The sequence below is a fragment of the Apteryx mantelli genome, chromosome 1 (genome assembly GCF_036417845.1).
Source record: "Apteryx mantelli isolate bAptMan1 chromosome 1, bAptMan1.hap1, whole genome shotgun sequence".
NCBI lineage: Eukaryota > Metazoa > Chordata > Aves > Apterygiformes > Apterygidae > Apteryx > Apteryx mantelli.
Window position 1 is genome coordinate 205,885,095 of NC_089978.1, and position 16,092 is coordinate 205,901,186.

General features: G+C 37.3%; 1 protein-coding gene across 1 annotated transcript in view; it reads right to left on the reverse strand.

Annotated features, from left to right (window-relative positions):
• KIF21A (kinesin family member 21A) overlaps positions 1–16,092 on the reverse strand; it is a 95,499-nt gene that overhangs the window by 21,836 nt on the left and 57,571 nt on the right. Inside the window, exons 14-26 of the mRNA XM_067316048.1 lie at positions 15,852–15,969; positions 14,427–14,615; positions 12,547–12,746; positions 12,025–12,132; positions 11,481–11,549; positions 11,176–11,387; positions 10,364–10,517; positions 9,784–9,984; positions 8,283–8,384; positions 6,284–6,449; positions 5,742–5,762; positions 1,501–1,561; positions 1,223–1,277 (exon numbers count right to left, since the gene is read on the reverse strand). Coding sequence (XP_067172149.1) covers positions 1,223–1,277; positions 1,501–1,561; positions 5,742–5,762; positions 6,284–6,449; positions 8,283–8,384; positions 9,784–9,984; positions 10,364–10,517; positions 11,176–11,387; positions 11,481–11,549; positions 12,025–12,132; positions 12,547–12,746; positions 14,427–14,615; positions 15,852–15,969 — 1,656 coding nt within the window. The remainder of the gene's footprint in view (positions 1–1,222; positions 1,278–1,500; positions 1,562–5,741; positions 5,763–6,283; positions 6,450–8,282; positions 8,385–9,783; positions 9,985–10,363; positions 10,518–11,175; positions 11,388–11,480; positions 11,550–12,024; positions 12,133–12,546; positions 12,747–14,426; positions 14,616–15,851; positions 15,970–16,092) is intronic.

Genomic DNA, 16,092 nt, shown 5'->3' on the forward strand with positions numbered 1-16,092 from the left:
CAAATAGAAGCCAAGTTGTGATTTAAACATTTCATGGTATGTATTGGAGTGCTACATTTAAGCTTACCGTTAACCGGTAATTAGCATCCCACTCAATTCATCAGGCAACTACCTTTGGAAACTCAATTGTGGAGCTTGCCTGTACTTTTTGGTAACAACAGAGAATGCAAGTCAAATTCAACAGCATGAAACATTGATTTGGCAACTGTTTAAAAGGATATCCTCGGAAACCAACTCCGAATGCCCGTCAATATTACAAAAGTACAATATTACCCTCTTAAGGTTTATCTAAATTAAATGTTATTATGCAGAGGAATAAAGCAAAGTGTGAATTTAAATAGCTACAATTATATTGGCATAACTTCTCACATTGATACTGATGCTTATTCTGATATAAAAATGTCTGCTTCTAACTTAGTTTACGTCACTCCAGAAGTAGTTTAAGCCATGACTAAAAATTCACTAGGCTTTTCAAGCATTTGAAGACAACAGAAAACTTCATAAAGGAGCTGAGCTTTGTGCAACACAGTCATTCTTAAACCACTGACCATACATGTTAGGTGTCTGGCTGCTGCTGTGGAATTAAGATCTATTCCTCAGGGAAAGAAAGGCCATGGCAGGGGTGGGGGGAGACACACATCCAGTCTGAGCAGAGCCTTTACAAAAATGATGGTCACATGCTTTATTTTATGCCAACATTTTCAGACCAAACTTATTCGGTCTGCCTGCCCAAAGAGCTGCAAACTTATGAATGCTATCAGAAATGTGACAGCCAGCTTAGGTATATTCCTCCATTGCCAACTGTAATTAAGATCCTGAAGGTCAAATATCTATTTACTTTATAAACTTCCTTTACAATTCAACAATCACAGAAGCAAATCGCATGCGATAAGCATGTTCCCAGTTCCCAATGGTATCAATATTAAACTGCAACCTAATTAATATTAAACTGTAGATCTACTCAGGTTTGGAATGCTAATAACTGAAGAAAGTATCTCTTCCTAAAACTGTAAAAATTCAACCACAAAATATTGAAAAGCATATCATTGCTTCTTAAGAGAGGAGTAGCACGTGAAAGCATATTATATATGAATCATATAAACAATTCCCCTTCAATTCTCCTTTTGCATGTCTTCATTCATTAATGTCTCAACAGGAATGCAAGAGTGTCCCCCAAAGGTGCCATTAAAGTGTTAATTATAATTATTATTGTACAGCCTACCTTGCTTTTGGGCTTGACTTCACCACAAAGCTTCATGAGATCTGAAGACAATGAACTGTAAGAAAAATTGCAGCACGGTGAGAAAGGAAACAGTCCATATTTTTGCAGAATGTATATTTTTATTTGATGCTTTTTTTCTGCTGAATTGGTGGATGAAACGGAACAAAACCACTTCAGAGGTATTTTCTAATGGATACACAATGAGTTTCAAAAAAAAGCAAATAGCAGTTATTTTTCTAGAACCAGATCCAGTTACCTAGTTAACAAAAATTGCTCACCTTCCTTCTGCCCCAGGACTATGCAGTGGGGCATCCTCATCAGTACTATCTTCCAAATTTTCTAGAAAATTTCCAAAAGAATAATGTTAGTCAGTTCATCTACACAACAAGATTTGCAGCCTGTAAGTGCTATACAAGACAGCTCAGAAAATGGCTGACAATTTTTCCCCTCAAGAAAAGAAATGCAGATAAACTGCCTACAAAAGATAGGAATTTTCAAAATAGCTTGACTGTTTGCTGGCCAGTTCCCACTGAATTTTCCTGGTATCTAATCTAAGATTTTTCATACAGCCTAAAGAAATGATACACCTAAGCACATAGTGCCATATGTGGTTCTCTACTGTAGCACAGCAGCAGGGATGACAGACAAGCAGAAATAAATTCTAGAAGGAAATCTGGAATAAAGACAAAAGATAAAGCAAAGGAAATGTTAACTGCAAGACATAGAGGATGAAAAAATCAATGGACAGTAAGAATGTCTCTTCCCCCTTTTTTTTTGTAATCATACTGCTCTAGGATAGAATCAGAGCAGATATATATATATACACACACACACACATATATATGTGTGTGTATGTATATGTATAAAGAAAATAAAATCCTTTCTTAACCAGCTAGTGAGCTTAGGCTCAGCTTCAGCTTATATAGAATGGCATCATTTGGGCTGAGGGGAAGCAAGCGCTTGATCAGCCTATAAGCACTTAGGTTTCAGAACAGGATGATAACACCATTTAATACTACAGAACAGCTTCCTAAAAAAGATTAATTGTATTGAGGTTAATCATAAAAAGAAAGAAGCTGTTAAGTAGAAATGCCTCTGAAAGAAAATGGGTACACACACCTGTTCACAAATGAGAAAACCAGCATGCATGTCACACACTAACACTATCAAACATCAGATTAACATGTCTGCATGCAAATGGGGCAAAACATTAAGTTAAATCAACCAGTACAGGGCATATGTACAATCAGTTCCAAACTGTAAACAGTTTTAAATACAAAGCTTGTATTATAGAATTATGTACCTATGAGCCAGAAATAAAAAAGAACAACTGAGCCCCTGCGTTTTGTGAAATTGTAGGAGAAAACTGATCCCCTTATTTGCATTTTATTCTAATAACACATTCTAAATGTAATTTAAGAATATCGGTAATACACTACTGCAAGCAAAGTCCCTTATTTTGAACATATTTATGTAATTTTAAGGATTAAATAACATCCTAATGAAGTTCCACTACATCTCTTTTTTACTATTAGAGATACTTTAAATGTATTTATTTAATTTCTGACAGAAGGGAGATACCATATGTAAGGCACATAATCAACATATTTGGTACCCCCTATTAAAATAGTTTGTCCGTGTACACATTTTAAATCTTAAGTTCATGCTTTGGAGACAGGGAGGAAAGAAACAGTCTCCAATTGAATTCTGAGAGGGTATGAAGAAAATATAAAACAAAATGCTGCCTTCTTGTGCATGCTACATCTTAAAATGCTGCCTGGAAAGTCCAAAGTATACATCAATCTAACACCAACAATGCACTTCAGAGGTATTCAACTGCTGTATTAGTTTAACAATGTAATTTTATTTATCAAAAAATATAACAGTATTACAAAGAAATCAGTGTAAAGTAATAGTATCCCCAAGTTTCTTCTTTTGTCTCTTTCTGGATCTGAGCCTACATTAAACCTTTTACATATATGTTATTACTCTGTCTTCTGCAGAAAAGGGGATCTACAATACTTTTCCCTCTAGCAAGACACCAGAGCACCATCAGTAAAATGTGCATTTCTTTTTAATATATGATTCATATGAGGGTGATGCTACTTCATGTCCTTGTCACAAAGGACTTGCAATCCACTTTTACAGGTAACATCAGAAAGTAGGTGGTGTGGGACAACCACAAAAGACAAGATTTCATTTGTGCACTGTGGGTTCACACTCATGGGAGCTGATGCGTTGTATTAGTATTCTTCTTGGGTTTTTCTGCAATCAGCACAGGAAGACTGTGGGAAGCCCCCAAGTAGAAATCAGCACACAAACCAACAAGAAGAAATGAAAAGAGGCAGAAGAGCAATATCTGCGTGAAGTCCTAAGTGAGAGGAGATGAAAGGTTAGTGAAGGCAGTACTGCTCATGAGGAGTAGCAGAGATGACCAAAGAACAGCAGAGAGCTTTGAGAATGAAAATAAGCAGAATGCAGGGGCAACTGGTGTGAACAACACAACCACAATGCACAGAACAACACATTTCATCCCAGGAAACAATATTCAACTTGCTCTCTCAAGCTCTGCCCATACATGACTGTGAGTCACATCTGTGAATGTCCAGATGTCACGAATGGGAAAGAAAAGCAGTTCCCATAATGCTTTGGAAAGGAGTCACTCCAGTAACACTTCAGGATCCAGCTTCATGGTCATGTTCCCTCTTCACAAGAGCAGATGGGACAGCAGACAGCAACTGGTTTATCCACACACAAGGTAGGTGTGCATTTGAAGCCCATTCTGTGGGTGAAAACCTAAGCCTGTGATGTACTTTGCTGCAAACTGAGACCTTCTGATAGGTCTGCACCTTACCACAGATACACAACTGCATAGCAAATGCCCAAACTTCTTCAAATCAAATATGTTCAAATGGTTAAGAACTTACAGATTTCAGAGCTGAAAGGAAGAATCAAGGGAGCAGTTCCCAAGCAGCTAATGAAAAGCACCCTGGAGGTGCAACTATTCTGCTTGGGATGGGGCTGACTGGGTATTGCTGCTGAGGTCTCAGGCAGCCTGGTGAAATCGGTCTCAGCAGCTCCTGCCACCCACTTCCACCCCTGGGAACAGTGTCAGGTTAGCAGGGAGCTTCTGCACCAACAGAGTTCCCTGAGGATCGTCTGGCACTTCCCAGCCTGGAAGCCTCACTTGAACAGTTCCTGAATTCCCTGCAGCTCAGAAGGTTTAGCCACTAGTGATCTACAAAACACAGACTATCAACAGTTTGGATTTCAGTGTGGACTGAGGTTAGTACAGCACATTCGGTTTAGATACACCCACAGTGAAGTTTCCTTCCTATAAAGTGTTAACATAGTCCTGAGTGGCTTAGGAGTTTTTAAAGCCTCAGTTCATGCCTGCAAAGTGTTAAAAAGCTTCTTTAATGAGATATACTCAAACAAAATTTTCATGATAGAGCTATTATTTCAATGCGTTTAACAAGTGTCTTTTCACTGTTCCAGATGCTGTTAATAAGTAAAGCCTGTCCACAGCTAAAGAAAATGCAATGCTAACTTCCCAGAGAAGTGTTGCTCTCACTCAGATAGGGGCTTAAAAGAACATAAAGACTCTATTCTATTTTATATTCTATGTTTATATTTTATATAAACTATGATACTAATAACAGCTGATATTCCTGAATAAATACTAGCCATATGAAACAACATGCTCTGAGGCAGATCTCCAGCTGCTGTCACCTGTCAGGATGCCAGTAAAGCTGTAACAGTTCACACGAACTTATACCACATGATCATCTGTCTGCTTTAAGGCAAAGTCTTGTACTTTTGGAATGTTTCAGATGTCTATGCAAACTAGCACAGGACAGCTTAATGGGATTAGAAGTATCACAAGACTATACAAAAGGAGTTTTTGTTGACATCAGGAATATTTCTGTTAAGCTTCAAAGAGCCAGTTTTGTGTTCGGGAGAAAAGGAGAGAAGGAAAGTTGTGTCATTTATTTGAGAGTCATTTAAAAGCAGTAACAGTTATAGATCCCATCTCCTCAAAATTAGTGAAGCCAGTAATTGAACCCAATTGAAAAAATGAGATAGAATCAGCGTTCTGTAAAACAATTACATTACAAAATAAGCTATCTGTAAAAGGTTAAAAATAAGATGCATGTTAAGAATTACTTTTTGTCAAACAAAAAAGATGATTTCAATTTTCCACAACTACAGCAGTAATATATCATGAAATAACCTTATGTAGTCTGAACATATTATAGGTTCACAAACAATAATTCAGAAATTTGATCTACAGCTCTACTTACTGTGTGCACTTCTTAACTGTTAAATCTAACTATCATGAGGGCTACAGGTGGTATCAGAAAGGACGCAATGCTTTGTAAGCCTGTGATAATGAGTACATTTACAGAATAACACATGCAAACTTCACACGCTCACAAATTCTAAGATGCACCAGTTAGTGAACATGAATTAGTAACTCATGCAGCTGTATCGTACACAGAAAGCTAAACATACTTACCCAGTGGTATGCTATCTAGGTCTGTGTAAACAACAGCAACAAGGAAACAAAAGCAACACTCCAATCAAAACATATCCATTTATAAAAAGAAATAAAACAAAAGTACCCAAATGTATCCTATATTTTTCTTAATATCATCTCATGAGGAAATAGAATAGATGCCGTAACAGACATACAATACCACTTTCAAAATCACTAATGTATTATGATTGAATAGGGTTAAACATGTAGAATTTTATAGTCAGAAGTGAAAATTGTATCAAATTGTAAGTGCATAGTCTTTTATTAAAAAAAAACAAGCACAATATTTGAATTTAAATTCTCAATAATGAAAAGATTCATTATTTCCCACATTCCACTGCTGAGCAGATATACTTAAAAATGATACGCATGCACATCGATTGTGAAATAGAGTTCAAATATAAGATGTTACAATACAGCATCTATTCAGAAAAGAACAGCCTAGAATGCCCAGTACAACATGCGTGAAAGGCAAACATGGCATGCAGATAACTACTCAAAATATAAGATTCCAAAATTACCTTGCAAAGCATGACCCAGCAAAGCATCAAGCTCAGGATTTAACTCCGCTTTTTCTTTTAGCATATGAAACAGCAGTTGGTTTTGAGTAGCGCTAGTAATTTCTGTCTGCTTAAGACGTCCTTCAAGAACTTTAATCTGAGCTTCTTTCTGGGCTGCTTGGAGACCCTAGGAGAGAGAAAACAAATAAAGAAAAAGATGACAAACACTTTAACACAACCTTTTAATTAGTTACAAAATGAGAATTGCCAAAACTTTTTAAAAACTAAGAACACAAACAAGAACATATACACCATAACTTTCCTTTCATGTCCTAATGTCAAATATTTTTTTTGAGTGACTCATTTAGTGCTCATTTAACTTACATTCCTCAGTCTCTACTTGCAAACATGCATCCAGTGTGCATCCAGTCAGCATGCATCCATGATAACTCAGACATGAGTCCCAAGCACAATTCGTAGACTTTTTGCATATATTCAAGACCAGCAAGTACCTGAAAATCAACACCTTAATTTTTCACAAATCAGTACCCTTTTCTATCTATTACCTATCTGGAATAAACAAAAAAAAGAAAAAAAAAAGAAAACCCAGAAGAGTAACTTTTCCTACAGAACCACTCAGTGAACATTGAGCTTTTGCTGAAAGTTCTCAAAGGCTACCTTAAGAAACAATCCATTCTAAGGAAACTTCCCTAGACTCACGGATTAGTGAGACTTCTTTTAGCTGGAGAAAGTATAGTCTAGAAAATTTATAGAGGAGGCCCTCCATATAGAAGAAACAGGGGAAAGGTGAAGGTACAAGGCATCTTCTGTGAGTCTTGGAGGATAAGGAACGGCTTTGAGTACTAGCACTTGAAAAGTAAGCGTGTAACTACAGACTTACATTTCAGATTTTGGGTAAAGAACACAGCAATAGATACATTTTGCTTGTGGAAAAAAACAGTAAAACAGAAAGCAGGCATGACCAACTTTGCAAGAAGAGACAATTTCAGTTTTTCTGTATGTTAATTACCTATCAGAAAGAGGAGAAATCTTCACATAATGCTTTTTTATCATTATAAGAAAAGCTGTTAAAAGGTAGAATAAGTCAGAGACGCTTCTCTCATATACTAACTCTGCTGTAAGGAAGCTGGCATCCAATCAACCCATCCAAGGGCTTGAAAAAAAAAAAAAATCAATAGACTGAAGTTTGCAGATGCCAATAGGATTATTGGAATATAGATTTTTTTAAAAAAACTTCTTTTTAGAGTGCCTTAGCCTGCATAGCGATGGATCAAGCACACAAAACAAGAGGAGAGACTTGCTCCATGGGACTGAGCCAAAGTCCATTTCAGTAGCCTGGAAATCTTTCACTCAACTCAGTGACACTGAACATGGAAGCATTCCTCCAAACAAAGAAAAGCTGGAACAAAAGCATGTGATACATGTGTGCACATGATTACAAACCACCAAATACTCGTTTTGAAAATATTATTTCCCAGAGTGTTAAGAAAAATCCCATCTTGCTCTACTGAAAAGCAGAAGTCTTACTGAAGCGTGCCATGGATCAGCAAATTATCCCACTTTGAAACAAACAAAAAGAAACAGCTCATATTTTTAAGAAAGTGGCTGAATCAGTATCCTACAAACATCCTGAGCCTACTTTGGAAGGCTCCATTAGAAGCCTACTTTCTTTTGGTTTTAAAGACAGTAATGAAAAACATGAGAAGACATTAGCTGTGTGATTACTAATTACCTCATGTTATTCTTATAACAGCACTAACTTCTGGCTGAGAGAAGTGGGGTCTTCTGGGGGATGAAAGCAACACACTGAAGGTGATAACAGCTCTCAGATGCCTTCACACTGAGAACCAGGACAACTCAACAGTGCTGGCCAGCTTTGCTTTGTCCAGCTTACTTTCCACAGGTTAAAATTCACATTAGCCAGCCTGTAAATCAGCACAGCCCTGCTCCTGATAAACGGCATAGTCTTGGCACACAAATATTTCACTTCCTCCATTACCTTATTGATACCCATTGTGAGGAAGTGATCAAGCAAATATCGAGCTTCTGTCAAAGTGCAAGCATTGATCACTGCTGTTACATCCAAGGTCTCTCCTTCTTCCTACACATGCAACAATAAAAACAGTCAGATGGTGAAAAAAATGCATCTTTTTTTATCACTACATTAATCGTAAAAAATAGAAACAGTGAGGATGTTGCAACATCACGTAATTCATCCCTGGGCATCTCCAAACCATGCCTGTCAGATGCTTTTCCAATCTGTTCCGCAAACATTCCATGATGCAGAGTCTGCAGCCTTCCCAGGCTCTTCAATGCTTCTGTTTCTTTGGTACCAAAAGCTCTTGTTAATCTCTAACCCAGATCTTTCCTTCTATAAACTAACCTCATTGGTACTCACAGCGGAAGCAGAAAAGAGTGTATTCCTTTAGTCTCTGCAGCTCCCATGTGTTTGAAGACTTTCCCCCTAGTCTTTTCCTCTCCAAAATAAATACCATTTTGTTCCAGTTATTCTCACCAGTCAGTATATATCACTCTAGCACCCTTTGGAATAATTAAGTCTTTTGTGTTCACTACTCTTTTAATGATACTGTAAAGCCCTGTAACACTGCACTATGCTGTCTAAAATTCAGGGTACCCTGATACTAGTAGAGCGGTAAAGCTGCTGGTGATGTAACATGCATTAATGCACAAACTAGCCTAAGGTGGGAGGGGGAGAACTCAATCTCTGCTTTATAAAAGTACTAGTAAGTATTACAGTGCATGGCAGCATGAAGTCCAAACAGGGATCTAGGAGATTGTATCTGGTGGATTCTTCACGCTAGATCATGTATGCTATGATATACATTATAAGAGTTTTCACATCTGGGTTTCACTGCTTTTGATAACATTCAAATTTCTACATCAGTCATAACAGATAGTTACCATACCTTCACCTCATTTATTAAATCACTACTTGAAAAGTCAGTCCCAAACAAGCAGCAGCTTTGCTTGAAAAGTCTCCCTTAGCAATAGAAAGTCATTGTTTCATAACAGAATATATAACCAAACGTAAGAGGGCAGATACAATAAAAGAATGTACATAATGTTCACATATAAAAAGCCTTAAATATATTTAAAGTATGCAAAAACAATATAAGGGAGTAGAAGCATATCAACAGCTGCAGGAAGAGTTGGTACCAGTTGGTAACCTTCAGTCCCAAACATCATATTAATTTAATGCCAGTAGAATAGAAAATATCAGCTTTGACATTTAAATGTATTGCAATATCAACTTGCATTAAACAATACTCAGATCTGAAACTCTGAAAATTCAGTTAAAAAAGATGCTCATTTCAGATTTCACTTAACTTTTCACCAATTTTTACCTCCTAGTTCAGCAGTTATACAACCAAAACAAAATTCATTTCTAAATGAAACCATTCTCAACACTAGCACAGTTGCTTTGGTTTTTTTCCTCCTTCTCTTCATTTTACCATTAGTTGCAATAATATTTGACCTACCTTTGCTTCTTCCATTTGCATAATGTTTGCTTGGCAGTCAGAAATGCTGTCATTAATGTAGTCTATATTCGCAGTTAGTGATTCCATCTCTTCATTTATGTTTTGGACATTTCTATCTGCTTCACTGCCATACCCTTCCTTGATGAGCTTCTCCCTTTTCTTTGAAAGCTTTTCTCTTCTTTTTGTAAGTTCTTCACGTTGCTGTTCTCCCCAAAGACATAATATTACATAAAAAGCAATGAGTAAACACTTAAGATATTTAAGTGCCTTTTTGTTCATTTTGTTTTCTTTTTCTTGCTATCATTTATATCAGGATTTTTGCAGCAAGAAATAAGTTAGGTGAATATATGAACATATCTGTACATCATCCCATTAATGTGTTTTTATTTATTACTATGCATAGTAATCCCATGGTCCAAAAGCTCACTGGAGCTAAGAGCTTCTTCATTGACTGCAATAGGGTGCAAGTCACTTTGCTTATACCAACTTCAGAGCAATTCATTTACAGCAAATGTAAATGTACCGCTCTCTCTTTATTTAACATGACCATATACCCAAGAGTGAACAGCACATCACCTACCGTAAGTAACCTGTTCATATCTGCTTCCATATTGGAAATGGTCATCCGCTGCATAACGATGTCAGTCACTCTTCGTTCAAGTAACTGCCACTTCATCCTGGCTGCCTTTGAGGAGTAAACTCTGCTTGTCACTGCTTTCCGCTGATATTTCTTTCTGTGATAAATTCAAGAGAAACATACAGCTGAGTGAAAGCAAGTAGTGAAACACAAATTTGAATATGGAAATGATCAGGCCAGAATACTTTTTTTTACAGACAACTTAAGAATTTCTTGCAGTTTGTCATTGCACCAAACACCTGTCTGCACTCAACCCTGAACTCCACTGCACTCTGTAATATTTTGCATTTGAAAAACAGTTAGCAAAAACTGTGGCATCTTATATGAGGCACTACAGAGATCAGAAGACACCTAAGAATCATTCTCTATTAAGCAAAGAAATCTGCTTCAAACCACAGTGGAAGGTCATCAATAAATCCAGTATGTTTTTTCCAACAATTTTTTTCATGCTTAAGAACACTGTGGACATCAGACCAACAAGAACATTTCTTTAAAAACAGGTGAACTGCATTTTGAAATTCTGGGGTTTCTTAATGAGACTTGTCTTTTAATGACATTTCACATTGTTCCACACTGTCTTAAATTCATAAAACTCAAACTGCATTTCCAATATTGCCCATTTTATGAGCATTACTTGACAGCAGTTTGAAAAATATCAGCTATTACAATATGTACCATCACAAGATTATATGCTATAAAGTCTATGCAATTTTCAGGGGTTTTTTTAGAAAGACCTAAACAGTTTTAATACTTACCCTGTTCCATTTGTTGCAGTTACAGATAATGCTTGAACTCTTGCAACAGGAATTCTCATCTTCTGCTGTGCTGCTGTTCTCGAACCATCATACTCAACAGATGAACTAGAACTTGGTTCTTGAATAGGATGGTCAGGCAGACTCAGTTTTCGACTCACTTTCCCTGCCACTCTGTCAGACAGAGGCCTTACTTGCCGACGAAGGGCTGTAACCTGGAACAACAGAATGCAAAAACACAACTACCTCTCCCTGAAATCACAATATCATTCTGTTTTCAAATATACATTAATGTTTTACCACAATACCTCTTCTGTTTTGCGACGTAGGATAACTTCTTGATTTCTTTTCTGGGCTTCCAGAAGCTTGAGCTGATGCTGTGAAAAAATACAAACAGCACATGATATTATCACTATCATTTGCCAGAAGTAATCTATTGTATAAAAAACAAAACCATTACATTCTAACACAAGTTTGCAAAACTATTGTGAAATGAAGTGGTCCAGTCACAAAGTTTTCGTGCTCTTTCTATGACAAAATGTTTCAACATAGTAATTCTCTATCAAAAAGAACACTTGTGTGTGGTAAGATAGTAGCAACAGTTTTGCCAAGATCCACAAATAAAATAATGTTGATATTCACAGTTAATAAGCCTTCTATTTTCCATTGCATTTATCACCTGAAACTAAGAACTGAGTTATGACAGAAGTCAAAACAAATTAGGTGTATTTTGACTGATGAAAATATTTATGTAATGTCTGCCTGCATATATGCAGGTCATACGCCTGCATATGGGTGCACATCATAATGATAAATGCGTACTCCAAATGAGTTCTTTATCTGTTAAATCACCTCTCGCTTGCGCTGTTCCTTTTTAAGCTGTGCAATCTCTCTGTTTCTTCTAGATTCAGTCATTCTAGCTTTTTCCTGCTCTTCTTTCATTTGTTTCATCAAGCGAACCTGTAAAAAAGTCATCACAAATGTATTTAGAAAAGTTGTTTACATTCAAGTGTTATTCCCTCCCCCATTCATATGGAAATTTTTCTTCAAACTGCCATCTTCTAGTATTCTACCTGCTTTTAGCAATTTACGCCCTCAATCCAATTTGTCTTCTTCACTCAGTGATGAGTAACACATAATAAGCAGTGCAAGCTTCGCCACATTTGATACAGTAATTTCTGTTCATTAAAGCTAAAAGGACCCCCACACACACATAAAAGAGTAGTTTAGTCTTCATGTCTATTCTGTTTTCAGTCTTCTGAACAGCTGACAGCAAGGACCTGGTTGTCTGGTGGATAAATACACAGGTGATCTCAACGCATTTTCCAGTGAAAAAATACTCATTACACAACACTTCAATATACTGAAATATACCTTGGTTTTCTTCATCTCTGTCACCTCCTGCTGCAGTTTTTTCAGTTGCTTTTCATACTGAGACTGATTTTTAAGCAAACGTGCATGTTCCTTTTGAGCTGTTTGAAGTCTCTGCAGTTCTTTATTCATGGCTTGGAGTTTCTTTTCATACTCTGACTTGATTTTTTTTGCCTTTTCTTCTGAATAGGTCTCCACAGAACCTGAAGAATAAAATGGAATTCTTATGTGCTTTTGATTAGGACATTTTCACTTTGTCAGCCACAGCTAATGACTCCTTCCTCTGCTTTTAGTATTATCTACAATATGTTCGAAAGATTTCATTTGCATCTAGCCTAGTTCCTGTCTCCTGCACTGTTTCAAAATCTCCATCTTGTATGCCTTCTTGGATAAAGAGATCAAGTATTAACACTTTCCTTCTGATTTCTTTGCACTGGATAACAAATATCTGAGTACCTGAAGACACAGATACACGCATAGCTGTTCACACATTATGTACACAAGATTATCAGAACAGCCAAACTGGGTCCAAAGAGCCATCAAGCCTAGTATCCTGTTTCTAATTGGCACTGATCAACAGCGAAGGTGTAAGGAAGAGTAAGGGAACAGCAAAAACATATATATGTCATACCTACACATTTTATATAAGTATATAAAACACCAAAAAACACTTCCCCCAGTACACTCCCATATCAGGTTCATGGTCCCACAGAGGCAGAGGCACCGTGTGCAGCAGACATCCCACATGTACCTCAGCAAGGTAGCCTCACTTTTATCTACTCCTCTTCTAGGTCTCTGTTTTATGCAACTACAGACATATGAAAACTTCCAAGTGTCTGGAGAAAATAGGAGGTACCCTCAAACATTTGGGGCTCAGAACTTCCAGAGCCAGAGCTAATTTTTTTTATCTCCTTAAACCAACCTCTCCTTAAACCTTGTTAATTCCTAACATGCATGAATTCCTACAGCAAAAAGCTTCAAACCTTAGCAACATCTCTGCTTGATCTGAGCCTACAACCTGCTAGATTCATTCAATGCCCCTGCACATCGCACCAAAAGAAACAGGAAGCACTCAAGCGCTACTAGCATCTCCATGCCACGTACAGATCTCTATCATGTACACTTCCCTCAGTCAATTCTCTTCCACACTGAGAAGGCCTAACTTAGTTTTCATTCAGAAAAGCCATTCCAGACTTTTGATGGGGGAGGGGGGAGTTGCCCTGCTATAAATGTTTTTCAGTTCTATTCTCTCTCTCTTGAGCTTGGTAGGGGCAGTAAGGGAGGGGAGAAGTGCACACACTGTTCAAGGTGTGAGTAAGCTACAGATTTTACACAGCATCATAATGATGTTTTTCTACACATTCCTTTCCTAATAATTCTTGGCATGCAGTTCGCTTTTCTGACTGCAGCAGACCATGAATTCCCTTCAGCTTTGCTGAATTCATTACAATTGCAGGTATCAAGTTCACCATTCTTTCTTCTTAACACCAATACATATTCAAAAAAGTTTGGACAATAAATCATCTGCGAAAGGCAACTTTGACCCTCGTTCATATTTTATACAAGCCAAAAGAAAGGAGAGAGGGTAGAGAGGAAAAGTTCACGGATTAAGTAAAAAGAAAATCAGAGCTCCTAGAAAACTAGAAATGCTCATTAAACCAGATCAAATGCCTGCCAGGACCCACCTTTTAAAAATTCTTTTTCTTAATTCTGGTAGAAACTAAGATGAGCAAAGTGAGATTCATTGGCATTATGGGTACAAACCTGTTTCTGTTTTCTGAAATTTCTTACCACACTTGCAAAAGGAAACAAGGGAAGTAGCAGACAATTCAACTTGAAGATCTTACACAATATTTAGATTTAAATAAAATTGTACTTCTTACCCAAGTTTTGAAGAACCTGATCTCTTTCAAGTTGAGTGTCTCGAATCTTGTGTTGTAGCATCATTAGTTTCTCTTCATACTGTTTTTTCAGGGTTTGCAGTCTTCGCTGGCTGTTCTCTAGCTCATCTATCAGTTTTTGCTTAATGGCAATTTCACAGGTGATATTAGCCAAGTCAGCTTGATAATTTTCTAAAATAAAGAGATTTAGGGAATTAAAAATGAAGATAACAGTGAGGACCACATAAATGTCACATCAATACCCGCTGCAATATTAGGGTTATTTCCTAATATGTAACTGTACACAGAAGAGTTCTACACACAACAGAAGGCAGCGAACTAAACCATTATCTGCAGTTCAGGAAAAAAGTCTCCCCCATAAACACTCTCCATCCTAGAACTAGGAAAGGAGAGACAGGTCTCTCTCTCATTGGATCGTAGTTGCCTATATGTTATAATTATAATCTCAACACCAACAATCTGTCCTTTCCCACAAGAAAGTTACATTGGCTGTCAAGCTTCAGTCACCTCAGAGCTGGAGAATAACTTTCATTCATAAACCCAGCAGGTTATAAAAGGAAAGTTTGACTGTTGGCAGCCTCCAAGGGGAGGCTCTCCTTTCTTTAGCTCTTAGAAAAATACAGCCAAATTCCTGAGGAGAGAGGAGCTGGCTCATTCAGGGAAGTGGAATGATGAAAAGAAAGAAAAAAATAGGAGGAAAAGGTAATGAAAAAGGACTAATCAATTTGATAGGTTTATAATAGCTCAAATTAATTTCTTTGGTCAAATGGGTCCTTGTCTTGCTTTATGATTATGTGCTCCAGAATGAAGATGTCAGTCGGGGACTTTTTTTCAGGTTCTGCAACCCCTGCTAATTGTTCTTCTGACTCACAAACAAGGAAGAATCCACACGCTTTGCTCATTTGGCCCAACTTGCATTAGCTGAGTTGCTGGTGGTGCTGTCTCTGACTCTGTACCAGTCCTGATTTGCATGCCACGTGTATGCCCACTGTTGATGCTTCTACATAAAAAGCCACAATCTCTGCAAAATGAGGAAGGCCCATGGAGTTCCAGCCTCCCAAAATTAAATTCTACCCATTTCTAAATCACCCAAATGGAAGCTAAAACTCTGGTTATAGTCTTGAGACGTAAAAATAACCCTGTACTTAAACTTCATACTTTGGATATTCTAACTAAGAAGTGTGTTATCAAGTATCCTTCTGTTCCATATTAAGTGGCAGTATGAACACTTGATCAGACACACATTAAATACTTTAGGGCCATAACCAACAAAGAACTCACAGGACATACAATCCACAGAGCATTATGGCCAGTGGGTTGCCAAGATGCTGTCTTGCCTAACAAAAGAAAAGAAATAACAAACAGTACATGCACCAAAACTTCTACAAAATTTTGCACTGACATCACCTTTTTCATCAGAGTCAGAATCCGATTCATCTGAGCTTTCAACAACTTCCATGTCATCTTCGTCCTCATCTTCTTCCTCTTCTTCATCTTCATGATCACTTACTTCCTGAATTTCTTCCTATAAAATGTATGCAGTGTAGAGGCATTAAAAATATCGACACTTTTCCATCCCCCATTCACTTGTTATTATCACTGGGAAGCAGCAGCATTCATCTGATCCATTCCCAGTTTCCTTGAAAAT